Source organism: Scyliorhinus canicula, chromosome 11, assembly GCF_902713615.1.
Source record: "Scyliorhinus canicula chromosome 11, sScyCan1.1, whole genome shotgun sequence".
NCBI classification, from domain to species: domain Eukaryota; kingdom Metazoa; phylum Chordata; class Chondrichthyes; order Carcharhiniformes; family Scyliorhinidae; genus Scyliorhinus; species Scyliorhinus canicula.
In genome coordinates this window covers 141,138,160-141,153,435 of record NC_052156.1, presented here as the reverse complement: position 1 = coordinate 141,153,435, position 15,276 = coordinate 141,138,160, and the positions used below count along the sequence as shown (strand labels likewise).

Here is a 15,276-nt window from a genome sequence, read left to right as displayed (position 1 = left end):
GAATCGAACCTGGGACCCTGGCACTGTGAAGCCACAGTGCTATCCACTTGTGCTACCGTGCTGCCCCGGACGTCTCCTGCTCCAATTTCTTTCATCCTTTGTGTCTAAGATTTGAAATTCCTTCTCTAAGTCTCTCCATCTCTTTTCATTTAAGAACCACCGCAAAATCTACATGTGGCCAAGCTGTTGGTCATCCCTTTTTTCCATGGCTCAATTGTTATCTGATTATGCTCCTTTGAAGCATCTTTGCATATTTGCAGGCAATAATGCTGCCTTATAGATGCAAGTTGTTGTTGTTGTGATTAGTCATGTAAAAGGTGGCTAACATGTTCGTAACAGAATGAAATCAACATTTATTTTCTTTCAAATAAACCTTCATATTGCGGAACGGTCGAAACAAAGTGCACAAGTCTGTTCTGGTACTTTTAAAAATACAAATTTTGTTGGAAATTAACTTTTCAACAAACAACGAAAGTAGTCCGTGTGTGAATTCCTTCACGTAATTTTAATGTAACAGGAACAAGGTTTTACTGTCCCCATTGGGCACACAAATATTCCCAGTGGTCTGTACACTTATATACTAGTTCCCTTTTCAGACACTCAAGTTTCAAATTCCAAATTTAAAAAATGAAATATAAAATTTGACCTACAACTTAGATTCATAACATGAAGGTTTCCACAATTTTTATATCATTAAATTAATATTTTAAGTCCTCATCTGGTCATGTGTCACATTTGGTGCTATAGTGACACAGTGGTTAGCACTGCTGTCTCACGGCACCGAGGACCTAGGTTCGATCCTGACCCTGGGTCACTGTTCGTGTGGCATTTGCACATTCTCCCCGTGTCTACGTGGGTCTCACCCCCACAACCCAAAGACGTTCTGGGTAGATGGATTGGCCACAATAAATTTGGGGCAGCACGGTAGCATGGTGGTTAGCATAAATGCTTCACAGCTCCAGGGTCCCAGGTTCGATTCCCGGCTGGGTCACTGTCTGTGTGGAGTCTGCACGTCCTCCCCGTGTGTGCGTGGGTTTCCTCCGTTTGGGGGGGGGGGGGGGGGGGTTTACTGGTATAGGGTGGATATGTTGGCTTGAGTAGGGTGATCATTGCTCGGCACAACATCGAGGGCCAAAGGGCCTGTTCTGTGCTGTACTGTTCTATGTTCTAAATTGCCCCTTAATTGGAATTGTTTTTTACAAAACATTTGGTGCTATAAATTGTTCTGTTTTAAAATTAACATCACTTACAAGCACAGGATGTGGGATTTGAGGCCGCATTTTTTCCATATTTCATCCACAATCTGCCGGATGCATTCAAGCTAAAGGGAAGGACAATTAATTCCAATTTGTTCAAGGCAGTGGCATAAGCACAAATTATACATTTTTAAAAAAAAATCAAGATTGGTGCACAGTGGGTTTTGCAACGACATAAATAGTGCAAAACCAACTCCATCAGACCTGTCAAGTCAGCTGTCATTGCATGTACATAGCAAGCTTCTAGCTTGATCTAAACGGGGTGCTGGAATCTCACTAAATGTAGGAGGTGGAAAATCCATCACATTGGAACTACACAAGGATTGCAGCTGGCATCTAAATGCAACATGGAATAAATAATTATTGGTTGACGCCAAAATGTGTGTGGGGCAAAAAACAATTGCTGCTCAAATCCAGCATTAAAGAAAATTGCGGTGGTGCAGTGGTTAGCACGGCTGCCTCACAGCACCAGGTTCCCGGGATCAATTCTAGCCTCGGGTGACTGTCTGCAGTTTGCACTTTCTCCCCGTGTTTCGTCCAAGTGTTCCTGTTTCTTCTCACAGTCTAAAGATGTGCGGGTTAGGTGGATTGGCCGTGCTAAACTTCCCCTTAGCATCCAGCGGCTAGGTGGAGTTATAGGGATCGGGTAGGGGATTGGGCCTAGGTAGCCAGAAAACTGAATCTGTGATCAGGCAACGGCGCCCATTAGATCTGGCAAGGAGTAACATGTCGTAAATCCCGGCGGGGGGAGTGCCGAAAGATTGCAATCCAGATAGTGTCACCAGGGTCAGCGGGAGCCGCATCAATTTTCGCACTGAAAATGACACTTTGGGTGCGATTCTCTTGCCGCGTTGCATTTAAGCGAGCCACAACGCGACCGGGGAATCCCGGGAGAGGCCTCCAGTGGACCTCCCAAAAGCCTCCGCGACTCATGGGATGCACTGAAGTCCCGCGAGACTTAAACAGATGGGAAATTATGCAAATTTAAACATTCCAAGAGCACTTTTAGCCCAGTTGCTGGTCCTTCCATGACCATTTCACACCAGGAAACGCAATTCCATGCATCAGAAAACGTACAGTATATGAATGTTCTTTACATTGTGTCTTTCTGTTCCAAAACAACTTGAAAACCGATGGTTAAAAAAATCAACCAGTGGCGTGACAGGAAGAGAACCACGTGCACTATAACTGACAACTGCTCAATCAGCAGTCAACCACTTCAATTTAAAAATAAAGAAAGCATCACAAACCAAATTCAAAACATAGTTGTTGACTATCAGTTCAATCTTCTTCTTTCCAATGTAATGGAGATAATTCAGCAGGTGTTCTTTCAGTTTCTCAACCATCTATAGAAATGAAGGTATTCATCACAATTAACATCACATTCTTTCCATTATTTACCAGGTACTCGCAACAAAAACTGTAATAACTGCCATCTTATTGACAAAACACTGAACAGGTTGACACTGGCCTTTAGGTACTGTCCCTACTTCTTATAGAAGCACTTTTGTACAAACATGATTTGCCCATTATATGCAATGACGAATATAACATTGGGAGCTGTATGCTGTATATTGAAGAATGTAGAGAGATACTCATCATGTTGGATACCTAATGCTGGCATAGCAGTAATGTCCCTACCTCTGGACCAGAAGCTCCATAGCCACAGAAGGTGGGTTCAGAATACAGCCATTTGGTTGACTCAGTCTGTAAATCCTCCCAATATGCTTGATGACCGGCAGAGGAATGAGAGTTTCCCATCCAGTCATGCTACAGAAAGCAACGGCAAACCACTGTAGCACTTTGCTAAACATAATCATGGACCAATCCAATGGAAGTCCATGGCTGTCAATGCCCTCTTAGGGCTTGGCATCTGGAGGAGGAGGAATGCTGAAGCTCACTTGTGTGCAATTTAAACTAGATCTATCAGCAAAGGATATAGGCAATGTCTTCAGCCAAACCACATTTGACCCAGGGTTCCGAGCTCTGCAGCACCAGTTTACCCTGGCCACAGTCAACGGAAAACTGAAGGGAGTAAGAACCGTTATTCAGTTATTCCCCCATGGAATTCTCCTTTGGTCAGGCGCCCGGACAGGCACCGGAATGTGGCGACTAGGGGCCTTTCACAGTAACTTCATTGAAGCCTACTCGTGACAATAAGCGATTTTCATTTTTTCATTTCATTTATTTGTACTAACCAAACATCTAAAAAATGTCACTTGCACACATCTGCCATGGACGTGATGACATTCTTTCAACCCACTGAACAAAGAGCAAAGTAATGAGCAAGCACAGCTGCTCAGGATAACGGAGCACTTACAACACGATAACTGGCAAATCTGAAATTTTTAATAGGAACAATTTTGGCCGACTAAGAGGCAATTCATTTGAAACATAAATATTTTAAGTTATGGGGATAGTGACATGCAATAATTTTATTTCAATGAATTATTGAATGTATTAAAAAAAATGAGAACAGAAACTAGTCAACAGTCCAACAGTTTTGACATGAGGAGAGCTATTAACTTCTTGTTGCATCAGAACAACGGAAAAAGATTGTATCAGTCAAATCTGTTTGTGATGTACCAACATGTCCGTATGTTATTTTAGTAAAAGGATATGACCAGCAGTACTGGATTGACCATGGAATTACAGAAAGCAAATCAACTTGATCAATAGTTTGGTCCCTTTAACTCAGGAAAGTTATGGGCAGCACGGTGGCCTAGTGGTTAGCATAACCGCCTCACGGCGCTGAGGTCCCAGGTTCGATCCCGGCTCTGGGTCACTGTCCGTGTGGAGTTTGCACATTCTCCCCGTGTCTGCGTGGGTTTCGCCCCCACAACCCAAAAATGTGCAGAGTAGGTGGATTGGCCACGCTAAATTGCCCCTTAATAGAAAAAATAATTGGGTAATCTAAATTTATATATAAAAAAAAAACTCAGGAAAGTTATACTGGTACTTGAGGCAGTCCAGAGAAGGATCAGGAAGTTGATCCCGGATATGGAGAGGAGAGGGTGAGCAGGTTGGGCCCATACTCATTGGTGTTTAGCAGAAGGAGAGGCAACCGTATTGAGACACATAGGATTCTCAGGGGTCTTGACAGGGTAGTTGCGGAGAGATTGTTGCCCCTTGAGGGAGATTCTAGGAGCAGAAGGCATAATCTCAGAGTAAGGGGTTGCCCATATAAGACAAAGATGAGGAGGAATTTCTTCTCTCAGAGGGTAGTGCATCTGTGGAATTCTTTGCCGCAGGGAGCTGGAGAGGTTGGGTCATTAAGAATGTTCAAGGCTAAGATAGGCAGATTTTTAATAAGGGAATCAAGGCTTATGGGGATAAGGCAGGAAAGTGGAGGTGAGGATTATCATATCAGATCAGTAATGATCTCACTGAATGGCGGAGCAGATGCAATGGGCCAAATGGCCTACTTCTGCTCCTATGTCTTATGGTCTATTGACAGTTAAGACAAAATCTTATTTTAAGGAGATCAGGAATTTCTACTGTTTCAGTAACAACCATGATTTTGCTATTTTTTTTAACCCAAAGAAAAGCCACAAAATATTGGAGGTGCGTGCAAGGAAACTAAAGATGTTGTTGCAAGGTAACTGCTGTACAAACAAGTGCTCAAACAAATCATAATTTATGAATGAAAGAAGTGTCTTCATTTCCCTTCAAGAATCAGTGAGAACAGTGGGTGCAGCTTAAAGTGCAGAGATAGAGAGGGGGAGAGCAGGGCTTTCCCTCGCGGGTTGGCAAGAGCAGTGGGACTAACCTGTAGTCAGCTTCCCGTCAGAACACGAGTGCAAAAATCCAGGTGCGACATTACAGAGAAGCAGGTAGGTGATTGGGTGGTGAGTATTTCCTATTTATTTTATTTAAACTAGGGAATTGCAGGCAGGACAAGAAGAATATTTATTGAAATAATAAGAATATAAGCAAATACAGGACTAGAAACATTAATTAAAATGTAATAATTAAAATGAAAACGGTCTAAAGGTGGCAGGGCAGGTGATGTGATTTGTGGCGGGGGTCTCTGTAATGGGTGGGTTTCTGGTGGGGGGCTCACTTATGGGAGTTTCTGGTGGTGGTCCCTGTAATGAAGAGTCTCTGGTGGGGGTCTTTGTAATGGAGGGTCTCTGGTAGGGACTTTAATGGGGGACTCTGTAATGGGGGTCTCTAATGGTGGGGGTCTCTGTAACGATGGGCGGGGGACAGAATCTCTGTAATGGTTGGGGGGGGGGGGGGGGGGGGTCCCCTTATTTAAAAAACATAATCACACTGGAAGCAGTTCAGAGAAGTTTCACTTGACAAATTCCTGGGACAAAGTGGTTTTCTTATGAGGAAGGTTGAACAGGTTGAGGCTGTAGCCATTGTAGTTTAGGAGAATGAGAGGTGGTCTTGTTCAAACATAAAAGATCCTGAAGGGTCTCAACAGGGTAGATGCTGAGAGGATGGTTCTGCTTGTCGGAGAGGCGAGGACTAGTGTTTAAAATTAAGGGATCTCCCATTTAAGACAGAGGTGAAAATAATTTTTTTTTATCTCAAAGGGTCGCAAGTCTGAATCCTCTTCCCCAGAAAGCAATGGAGGTACGGTCACTGAATATTTTTAAGGCAGAGGTAGATTGTTCCTTTGTTAATTAAGAATCTAAAGGTAAGCAGTATTCCAGCATAATGTACAGGGTACACCACCACCAATCCTTACCAGTCCTATTAGCACCATCTGGTGGCAGTCTTCTTCCTGAAAGAAGGGAACGACTTGTTGTTCTGCTATCGAAGACACAACACTCATTAACCTTTATTCACCTACACAAACCACTTATTTAAAAAAAAATTGTTATGCATTTGTTTGCAAATTAATTGCCACCAAACCAGAATATCTGTTCCTATTGAATCTCAAAAGGTTAGTGTGCATTTACAGTGGTAGCTAATATAATCTTATGGTTTATTGCATTGGAAATTGAATACAAAAGTAGGGAGCTTATGCTTCAGATATAGGGCATGACCTAACGCTAAAACAACAGCCCCATTCTGGACAGGATCGTTCCCGGAGCTTGTAGTGGCGGAAACCACCCCGCTATCAAACGGCTAACTTTTTGGGGCCTCAGCCGGGAACTCCCCGCCAAGGCCACACTCAGTTATATTTCCTGCACTGAGACACTGAGATTTCCATTTGCCAGTGCAGGAAAAGATTGGCACCCCGATCTCTCAACTACCTGACATGACTCTTGGACCGCGCAAATGCCCCAACTCACCGGCTGGGGGTCCTCTGGCACCCCCCCCCCCCCCCCCCCCCCCCACCCCCACCAACCACACACAGACACAAACACGCACACACACATACATACACCCCGCCGGACCACATGGGACCAATTCCCAGCATGAGCAAAATGCCACCTGGGTACCTTGGCATTACCAGCCTGTCACCATGGTAGTGCCATGCTAGTGTCACCTGGTGGCACTGCCAGGGTGTCAGGCTGGTATCAGCAGTGCCAGGGTGCCACTCTGCTCAGATTCCAACCACCCGTGGGCCTTCGATTGCCTGGAGGACTCCCCCAAGTGCCGTTCCACTTGGTCCCTGTTTATGGGGACCAGTGCTAAACGGCGCATGGCTGGGTCTCCTCGGCGAGACCAGTCGACCCTGGTGGCCGGTTAGAACTGGCATAGGCATAGTTAAGTGAGCAGTTAAGCTCACTTAACTGTGCAAGTCTGGATCACGACGCCTCGGGAGATCTCGTTAGATCTCGCAAAGGGTATCGGGAAGAGACCTCTTGCGGGATCAACCGTCCATGTCCCATCCCAATTTCGGCGGGACACAGCCGGTAAATTGGTGAGACCGCATCCCGAGTACTGTGTACAGTATCGGTCTCCTTATTTAAGAAATGATGTTAATGCATTGGAAGCAGTTCAGAGAAAGTTTACTAGACGAATACCTGGAAAGGGGCAGGTAGACGTGAGGAAAGCTTGGACAGGTTAGGCTTGTATCCACTGAACTTTAGATGAGTAAGAGGCGACTTGATTGAATTATAGACGGAGGAGTCTTGACAAGGTGGATGTGGAGATGTTTCCTTTTGTGGGAGAACCTTGAACTAGGGGGTCTCAGTTTAACATAGGAATTAGGAGCAGAAGTGAGCAATTCAGCCCCTCGAGCCTGCTCCACCATTTAATCAGATCATGGCCGATCTCTTCCTGCTTTCAGGTCCATCTCCCCACCTGTTCCCGATATCCCTGTAACCCATTTTTTTATCAGATATAAATCTATCTCCTTATTGAAACCATTTAAATGATTAAAAACAAACGGTCGCTTATTTAAGACCGGGGGAGAAATGTTCTCTCTCAGAGAGCTGTGAGTCTTTGGAACTCTGCTTCCAATGCCTTTTGAGGAAGAGAATCTTTGAATATTTTTAAGACCGACCTAGTGAGATTCTTGATAAACGAGGGGGTGAAATGTTGTTGGGGGTAGGCGGGAATGTGGAGTTGAGGTTACACTCAGACCAGCCACGATCTTACTGAATGGTAGAGCAGGCTCGAGGGGACGAGTCCTATTCCTATTCCTGCTCCTAATTCATGTGTTTGTTTGTATGTTCATTTCAAATATTCTCTATTTATTTTAAGGCGCGAGTGCCTATCGAACAAGTAATTTATAAGTGTGTAAATTCAGAAGGAACATTTAGATGTGAAATGTCACTGAAACAGTTGCAAGCAGTGTTTGAAAAATAATGAATAACACATGATTATAGATCTACCAAGATTTTATACCCAGAGGTATACAAAACCAACAGGCGAGATTTTCCGGCTGTCCACGCCGGTGGGATCGCGCAGACCCGCCAAGGGCGGATTAAATGGGAAATCCCATTGACATTGGCAGGACCAGAAGGTCCCACCACTGGCCAATGGCGGCCCAGGGGAGGCCAGAGACTCTCGCCCAACATCTCAATTATGTAAAGTTCGCCGCTTATTTTTACTATTAAAGGACAGTCATTACTCACTTACACCTCCTCAGTATTTATGCTTGAAGTATAGCACTAAGTCCGTCATTAGTAAGATGTATAGAAATTCCCAATACAAGTAAAATAAAACCATATCTCCCTACCTGAGGAACATGTATTCACTTTTGAAAGAATCCTGTAAAAATTAAACCAGAACTTTAGCGTCCTTAAATAACCATTAGGCTGGTCAGTGAGAAAAAACAAAAAAATTACGGATGAATTTCAATGAAAGCTCTTATGTTCCTTTGTGATGACTTCAGTTGTGCAGCCAAAAACGATGGGAAATCTGTAATTTTTCCAGAATTTCTAGGGGCATGATTCAACCAAAGATTTCCCAAGCATAATTTGGGGGGGGGGGTTGGGGTTGGCATGGTATTCACCCACATTTAGTCATTTTTGGGGGGCCTTGAGGAATTTCTTCCTGGTCTAGCCCAAACAACATTTTTTTCAGCAGTGGGGAGCTGATCCCACCAACGAGACCAGCTCGTCAGAGATCGGGGTGCAATTTTGAAAGGGTGCCTTGATCTCTAAGTGAGCTTGAGGGTCCTCCACACACCCCACCCACAGGCAATGCCAGCCTCCACAGACTTGGGCATTACCCCCCCTCCAAGTGAGGACACCCCACTATGGGATCGCAGAGGGCTCTGCCTTTCAGGACCCCTCCACCCATCCCACCACATATAGCTCCAGCATTTATGAGGCCCCTTCATAACCTTCCTCCTCACCCTTCATATCCCCTTTTCATGGGCATGGTCCCCCTCAGGCCCCTCCCCTTGGCTGTGCCAGACTGGTACCCAATCTCCCTGCACTGCCAGTCTGGCATCCAGGCAGTGCCAACTAGGCACCTTTGCATTGCCTGGGTGACGGGATGCCGGGGGACTGCCAGGGTACTGCCCTGCCCTGTCCCCTTGGGGGGTGGGGGGGGTCTTCAATGGCTTCCGAAACCCCCGAGTGGCCATCCTGGCTGGTCTCTGCTTGTGGAGACCAAATTAATCAGTGACTGGTAGAGGCTTTGCTGGTGCGGCTGGTGATTATGTGCAAAGGGTAACTCCGGCATCAAAATGATGCGAGGGCGCATTGCGCCTTGGAGTTCTTCTGCCAAATTAATATTCCATGATCAGAGAACCCCAGAGAACATGCTTTAAAAGTTGGAAAATTCACTTACTTTTTGGCATTTTCTAAAATATTTCTGAGGTGCTTATTCGCCCTTTCATCCACTTTCTGAAATAATTGTAAAAGCTCTTTTAGAAATTAAATTCAAACAGTTTATTTTTACAATAAACTAAGAGGTACTCTATTGGGGCAGGCACACATGAAGCATTGATTTAGATCGCCATATCGGGCGGCATGTGGCGCAATGGATAGTACTGGGACTGCGGCGCTGAGGAGCCGGGTATGAATCCCAGCCCTGGGTCACTGTCCGTGTGGAGTTTGCACATTCTCCCCGTGTCTGCGTGGGTTACATCCCCACAACCCAAAGATGTGCAGGGTAGATGGATTGGCCACGCTAACTTGCCCCTTAATTAGAAAAGAAATACATAATTGGGTATACTAAATTTTTTTTAAAAGATATAGATCCCCATATCTGGTGATAGATTTTGAAGCTTTGGAGAGGCACAGTAGATACGATCAATTATGAGAGCTAAATTTAGATTTCTTATTCACTTGAATAGGCATATACAGTTAAGCCAACTGCACAGAGCAGAGTAATTCAGATGAGAAATTATTGACCTCAATAATTTAGTCATTAATGATTATTAACACTGGGTGTAATTCTCCCAAAACATTTCCAAGTATGGTCCAGATTGCAATCCAAATTTGGATTTTTCTTTTTTGGGGGGGGGGGTTTAGAATTTACCGTGCTGAAGGAGGCCATTTGGCCCATAGAGTCTGCACCGGCCCTTGGAAAGGGCACCCTTATTAAGCCCACAGCTCCACCTTATCCCCATAACCCAGTAACCCCACCTAAACTTTTTTGGATATTAAGGGCAATTTAACATTGCCAATCCACCTAATCTGTACATCTTTGGACTGTGGGTGGAAACCGGAGCACCTGGAGGAACCTCACGCAGACACAGGGAGAACGTGCAGACTCCGCACAGACAGTGACCCAAGCCAGGAATTGAACCTGGGACTCTGGAGCTGTGAAGTAACTGTGCTAACCACTGTGCTACCGTGCCACAATGGGTCACCATTCAGAGCATCTCCCCCACCTAAATCACTGATATCAGCAGCGCCCACCCCCTTCCCTCCCAGGTCAGCACCACCTATGCACCTATGGGTTCGCAAATTGCCACCTCCCCCTTTATGCTCCCCATGCCCCAGTCCCCTTCCGGGCCCACTCTCTTCGAGGTCTCACCCCACGGCGGTGCCTGGGTGTCAAAGGGCAGCGCTCTGTCCCGAACCACACGGGTGCTGCAATGTTCTCAGAGCCTAGAGAATCGCCGGACCGACGCTGGACCCAATCCCGTCATGAAATTCGATTCTCCGCCCCCGCGCCAAACGCAATTTTGGCACGGAGCTGTGGGGAGCCCAGCCCCTGGTCTTTGGTGGTGAAGACCCAAATTGATTCACACTGGCTTCACAATGCACAGGTGAGATGGGAGAATAGCAGGAGCTGGGAGAATTTGGCTTCAAGCCGATTTAGAATATGTAAATACTCCTTTTAATATGCTAATCTGGTTCGCGCCCTGCTAGATCACATCAGCTGAAACGCGCCATGAGCATCACCAGCTGTTTGGCACCCGGCTCAAATCCAGTTTTTTTGGGCTTCTTCCGCTATTCTCCCGACAAAGTGGGATTTGCGCCAGGCGTAACACAGCCAGAGAATTGTTCCCGCTGGTTCTCTCCACAGATGCTGCCAGCTGCTAAGTATTCCTCGCATTTTCTGTTTCTATTTCAGATTTCCGGCATTCGCAGTAATTTGCTTTGATAATTCTGTTTTAGCACAGCGGTTAGCACTGCTGCCTCACAGCGTCGAGGACCTGGGTTCGATCCAGGCCCCGGGTCACTGTCTGTATGGAGTTGGCACAATGTGGTGAATGTATAATATAAATTCACACTGTGTATCACTGTGTCTCTGTAGGCTCCATCTGTGAGCTCTGCCCACAGGGGGAGATGAGGAGCATGTACAGGGCTCCACCCTTGGCTCCGCCCATGGCTCCACCCATGGCTCCTCCCACAACCATAAATATAAAGTGCTGCGGTCTTGCGAGCCTGCCTTCAGTTCATCTGGTCGCAGGCAGGCTCAGTTGTAAGTCGATTAAAGCCACAGTTTACTTCTACTCGTGTCCTTGAGTGAATTGATGGTCGCATCACACATTCTCTCCGTGTCTGTGTGGGCCTCACCCCCACGATCCAAAGATGTGCAGGGTTGGTGGATTGGCCACGCTACACTGCCACTTAATTCGAAACAATTACAAAAAAAAATTCTGTTTTAGATGTATTGAAGTAAAATGTTACTTTTGAGGTCCCAAATGTTAAATTTATGTTCACATTAAAAATGATGAATGCTCACCTAAATTCTCTTACCATTTTTAAACATAGCTCTGTTTTGATTCTTCTCAATGAATTAGTGTTGTGCCATGGATTCTGTAAACTTTCTAAGTTCTTCACAGATTCAACATTCCTGTTCAGCTCTTTCCAAAAACCTTGGATGTTTGGAATCTGGAAAAGCGGTGCACACTTGTTAAAAAAAAACAACAAGCAAGCAATCAAATATAACATAACTCCTGAGAGACACACAACAATGGCTTGCATTTGTACAGCACCTCAAAGATATCAAAATATCCCAAGAAACTTCACAGGAACATTATGAAACAAAACTTGACGTCGAGCCATGTGAGGTATGAGGGCAGGTGACCAAAAGCTTGAGCAGTCAGAAAGGAGCAACTTTAGGAGCACCTTAAGGAGCAGGAGGTCACTTCAGTCACAGATAATAATCAAACCAACATCTGGGTGTCATGCGAGAGTACCTTTAAGAAATGGGTGTTTATAATTGGGTGTGTATATAAATATCTGTAGTGAGAGTACCTTTAAGAAATGGGTGTTTAAGAAATATACCTTTAAGAAATGAGTGTTTATCAGTGATGTCAGAGTGTGGGTGGAGCTGGGCTGTCTGTCAGCTTTTTACTTTCGTTTTCAGCTGTTTGCTGCAGGGTGTGTTTTAGTTTCGTTTTCAGAGCTGGATAGCTGCAGTCACAGCCAGAAGGTGTATGAATGTCTCTCTGTAATCTAAAGACTGTAAATCGATCCTGGTGATTTAAAACTAATAACAGTAGTGACTTTAACTTGGTGTGCTTCTGGTAAAAGGTGTTTTAAGACATATGGATGTTAAAAGGAAAGCTTAAAGGATTAGTTGTGTTGTCGTCTTTGGGCGTTGTATTTGAATTGATGGTTGCTAAGATGTTCACTGTATATTTTAAAAAGGTTAACTTGAGTTCATAGAATAAACATTGTTTTGCTTTAAAAAATACTTTTCCATTTCTGCTGTACCACACGTGTAGAGTGGGCCATGTGCTCCCCATACCACAATCTATTAAAAGTTGTAGGTCAGGGGAACTCCATGATATACTTTGGGGTTCTCTAATCCCTCACCCATAACATGGGCCCTCAATTTGCTAATCCGTATATTTAAGATAACCTGGCTAGTTTACACAGAAGCAAAGTTTGCCTTCTTTTTGCGCCTTGGGAGGGAATTGTCAGTCTGTCAGACAATATGAACCACTGAATAACAATATAGCTCTGTGAACTAGAAGTCACGAAAGCATCTTCAGCACTCATTAACTGCTTTGCAAACTCTGGTCTGTGGGGGGGAAACAAAGTCTATAATCGGGTCAGCCATGGTCATATTGAATGGCACAGCAAGCTTGAGTGGCCGAGTGGCCTCTATTTCTTATTATCTTATTTACAAAGTCATATTTCAGTCCATATGAGGTGGGCCATATACACTGAGCTCCATATCAAGAATTCTGTAGTTCTGGATTTGTTGATGTCGTGGCTTCCACATATTTTAATGAAAATATTTTCTCTAATGATGGCCTCATTTTCTCCAATTATGGCGTGTTCTCCTATGGAATCCTATAAGGGACAATCTTTAGAAATCTAGGACAGTGAAATCTTTGGGAGCACGTCAATACTTACTATGGGACACCCCAAGTGTTAAAAGGCTTTCTATTTGGAGATTATTGGAGATGCATAAACCAATGTTTGCAGTTCTATAATGAACAATTGTTGAAATGTTTAAAACTATAACTGCATTGTTCATTAGTCTTACCTTTCCCCCAAAAACTGGTTGTGAAATATTTTCTGTGCTGCAAGTTATTCCAGGAATTTCCTATAGATAATTGGAAAGAGTAATTAACTTTCTATATTTAAACAGAATAAAATGTTATCTCCAAATATTCAAATGTTTTGTCTTTGGTTACATGCAAGATTAATCTTACCCCATCCCAGTTAAATAAGGATGAGTATGGTAGAAGTTTGTCCATGGCGTTTGTTTCTGAGATTACTTTCCTGTACAAAGTACCTGAAACATCAAAACATCTGTGCAATTCACAAAAAATAATCTGCATCAAGTGAACCAAGGAGGAATGCATTTTTTTCTTATTTGCAGCATTATTTGACCACAATAAGTATCCATGTAAACTTGAGTAACACTAGAAAGTAATTGGTCATCAATGGTAGTGTTGACTTCAGTAAAATCCACGTGCATTCTATTACTTAAGTGGAAGAATTGATCCAGAGTGAAGTCACGCTACTCATTTGCTGGCCTCACAAAATTCAATGCAGAAATTATGAAGGAGGGGTATTTGATGGTGGAAGTGAATAATAATCAAGTAAAATAGCAAAAGACTCATCAGGTCTATTATAGATTGTAAGTATGTTTACGCGCAGCAACATAATTCTCTCACCCTGATGAAAGACCGTGAGCTGAAGTTTCAATGGTCTGTGGTGGCAGCTCTGGAGGCAGGGCAGCCCCCCCCCCAAATGAGAGGAAAATCCCATCAGGTCAGCTCTACAACATGTTTCCACCTCCACGGGATAATGCAGGAGTCATGCTGATGGTGGGAATGGTTACTTGCCCGCTGCGACAGGTTAATTCATTAAGGGCACTCTCCTGACACCAACTGGATTTTCCAGCTGGCTTACAGGCTTACCCATTGCGTTAGCATGCCATTTGTGAAATGGCAGTGGTTTCCCACAGACAGGCATCAAAGACAGAAGCTCTATTCTATGTGGAAGGCACTACTCCAAAGATCAGCCACAACCACAGCATGCTCCATTTCTGTGAAGGCTATCCCCCTCCCGTCTGGAGACGCCAACCCTTTTGGCCCTGTTCATCCCATGTGGCCAGCAACCAGGAACGGAGGCTCCCTTGCACCCCCCTAGCTACTCCAGGGTGTGTAGCCCCGGCATTAAGGCTGCCAATCTTTGACTGCTAGGTGGCCTCTTATTGGTCATCCAGACTCAGAAGCCCACCTACAGCCCTTAATTGGGTGGGCACCGAGAGCCGGTATTTTAATTGGCTCCCTCCTCCAAAAGCGTCCTCAAAGTTCCATCTTTGGCATTGGTGGGTTCCCAACCCTCATTTTACTCCAGTGGTGGGATGGGAACTGGGGCCAAAGTCCTGCTCTATATTGCTCCCAGCCTCTCATTTAAAAATATCTATAATTGGGCAACAATTCAAAATCACTCTGGATCTTAGAGAAACTGGGTTGTTCTAATCAGTGATATACAGTGAAATGTTTTACCTCAATTATATACAAAGGAATTGTTAAATATTCACATGATTGAATTAATTGGTGGACTATGGTTTATGTCCTGTTCTTAAATCATTGGATTGGGCTTGCTTCTTGTATTGAGAGAATATGTTTCTGTCATATAGAGCATAAGAAACAATACATATGTGTTCAGCTTTACATATGTAATCCATTCTACAAGCTATCAGAAAATTAACACTCTGGAATTCGCATATCACAGATACATTAATTATATGACTTGACATTGGGCGCAATTCAGCGGCTCGTCGTGCCCGA

The 15,276-nt window shown here is 44.4% G+C and overlaps 1 protein-coding gene across 2 annotated transcripts in view; it reads right to left on the bottom strand.

The window, feature by feature from the left end:
- The window catches only part of LOC119973431 (gamma-secretase activating protein), a 102,999-nt gene that overhangs the window by 31,015 nt on the left and 56,708 nt on the right, over positions 1–15,276 (bottom strand). The window contains exons 18-25 of one of the 2 annotated variants that reach the window (XM_038811546.1): positions 13,684–13,766; positions 13,515–13,574; positions 11,771–11,905; positions 9,405–9,460; positions 8,344–8,375; positions 5,956–6,020; positions 2,507–2,602; positions 1,251–1,321 (exon numbers count right to left, since the gene is read on the bottom strand). In XM_038811546.1, coding sequence (XP_038667474.1) covers positions 1,251–1,321; positions 2,507–2,602; positions 5,956–6,020; positions 8,344–8,375; positions 9,405–9,460; positions 11,771–11,905; positions 13,515–13,574; positions 13,684–13,766 — 598 coding nt within the window. The remainder of the gene's footprint in view (positions 1–1,250; positions 1,322–2,506; positions 2,603–5,955; positions 6,021–8,343; positions 8,376–9,404; positions 9,461–11,770; positions 11,906–13,514; positions 13,575–13,683; positions 13,767–15,276) is intronic. The other variant, XM_038811547.1, reaches the window with a different exon arrangement.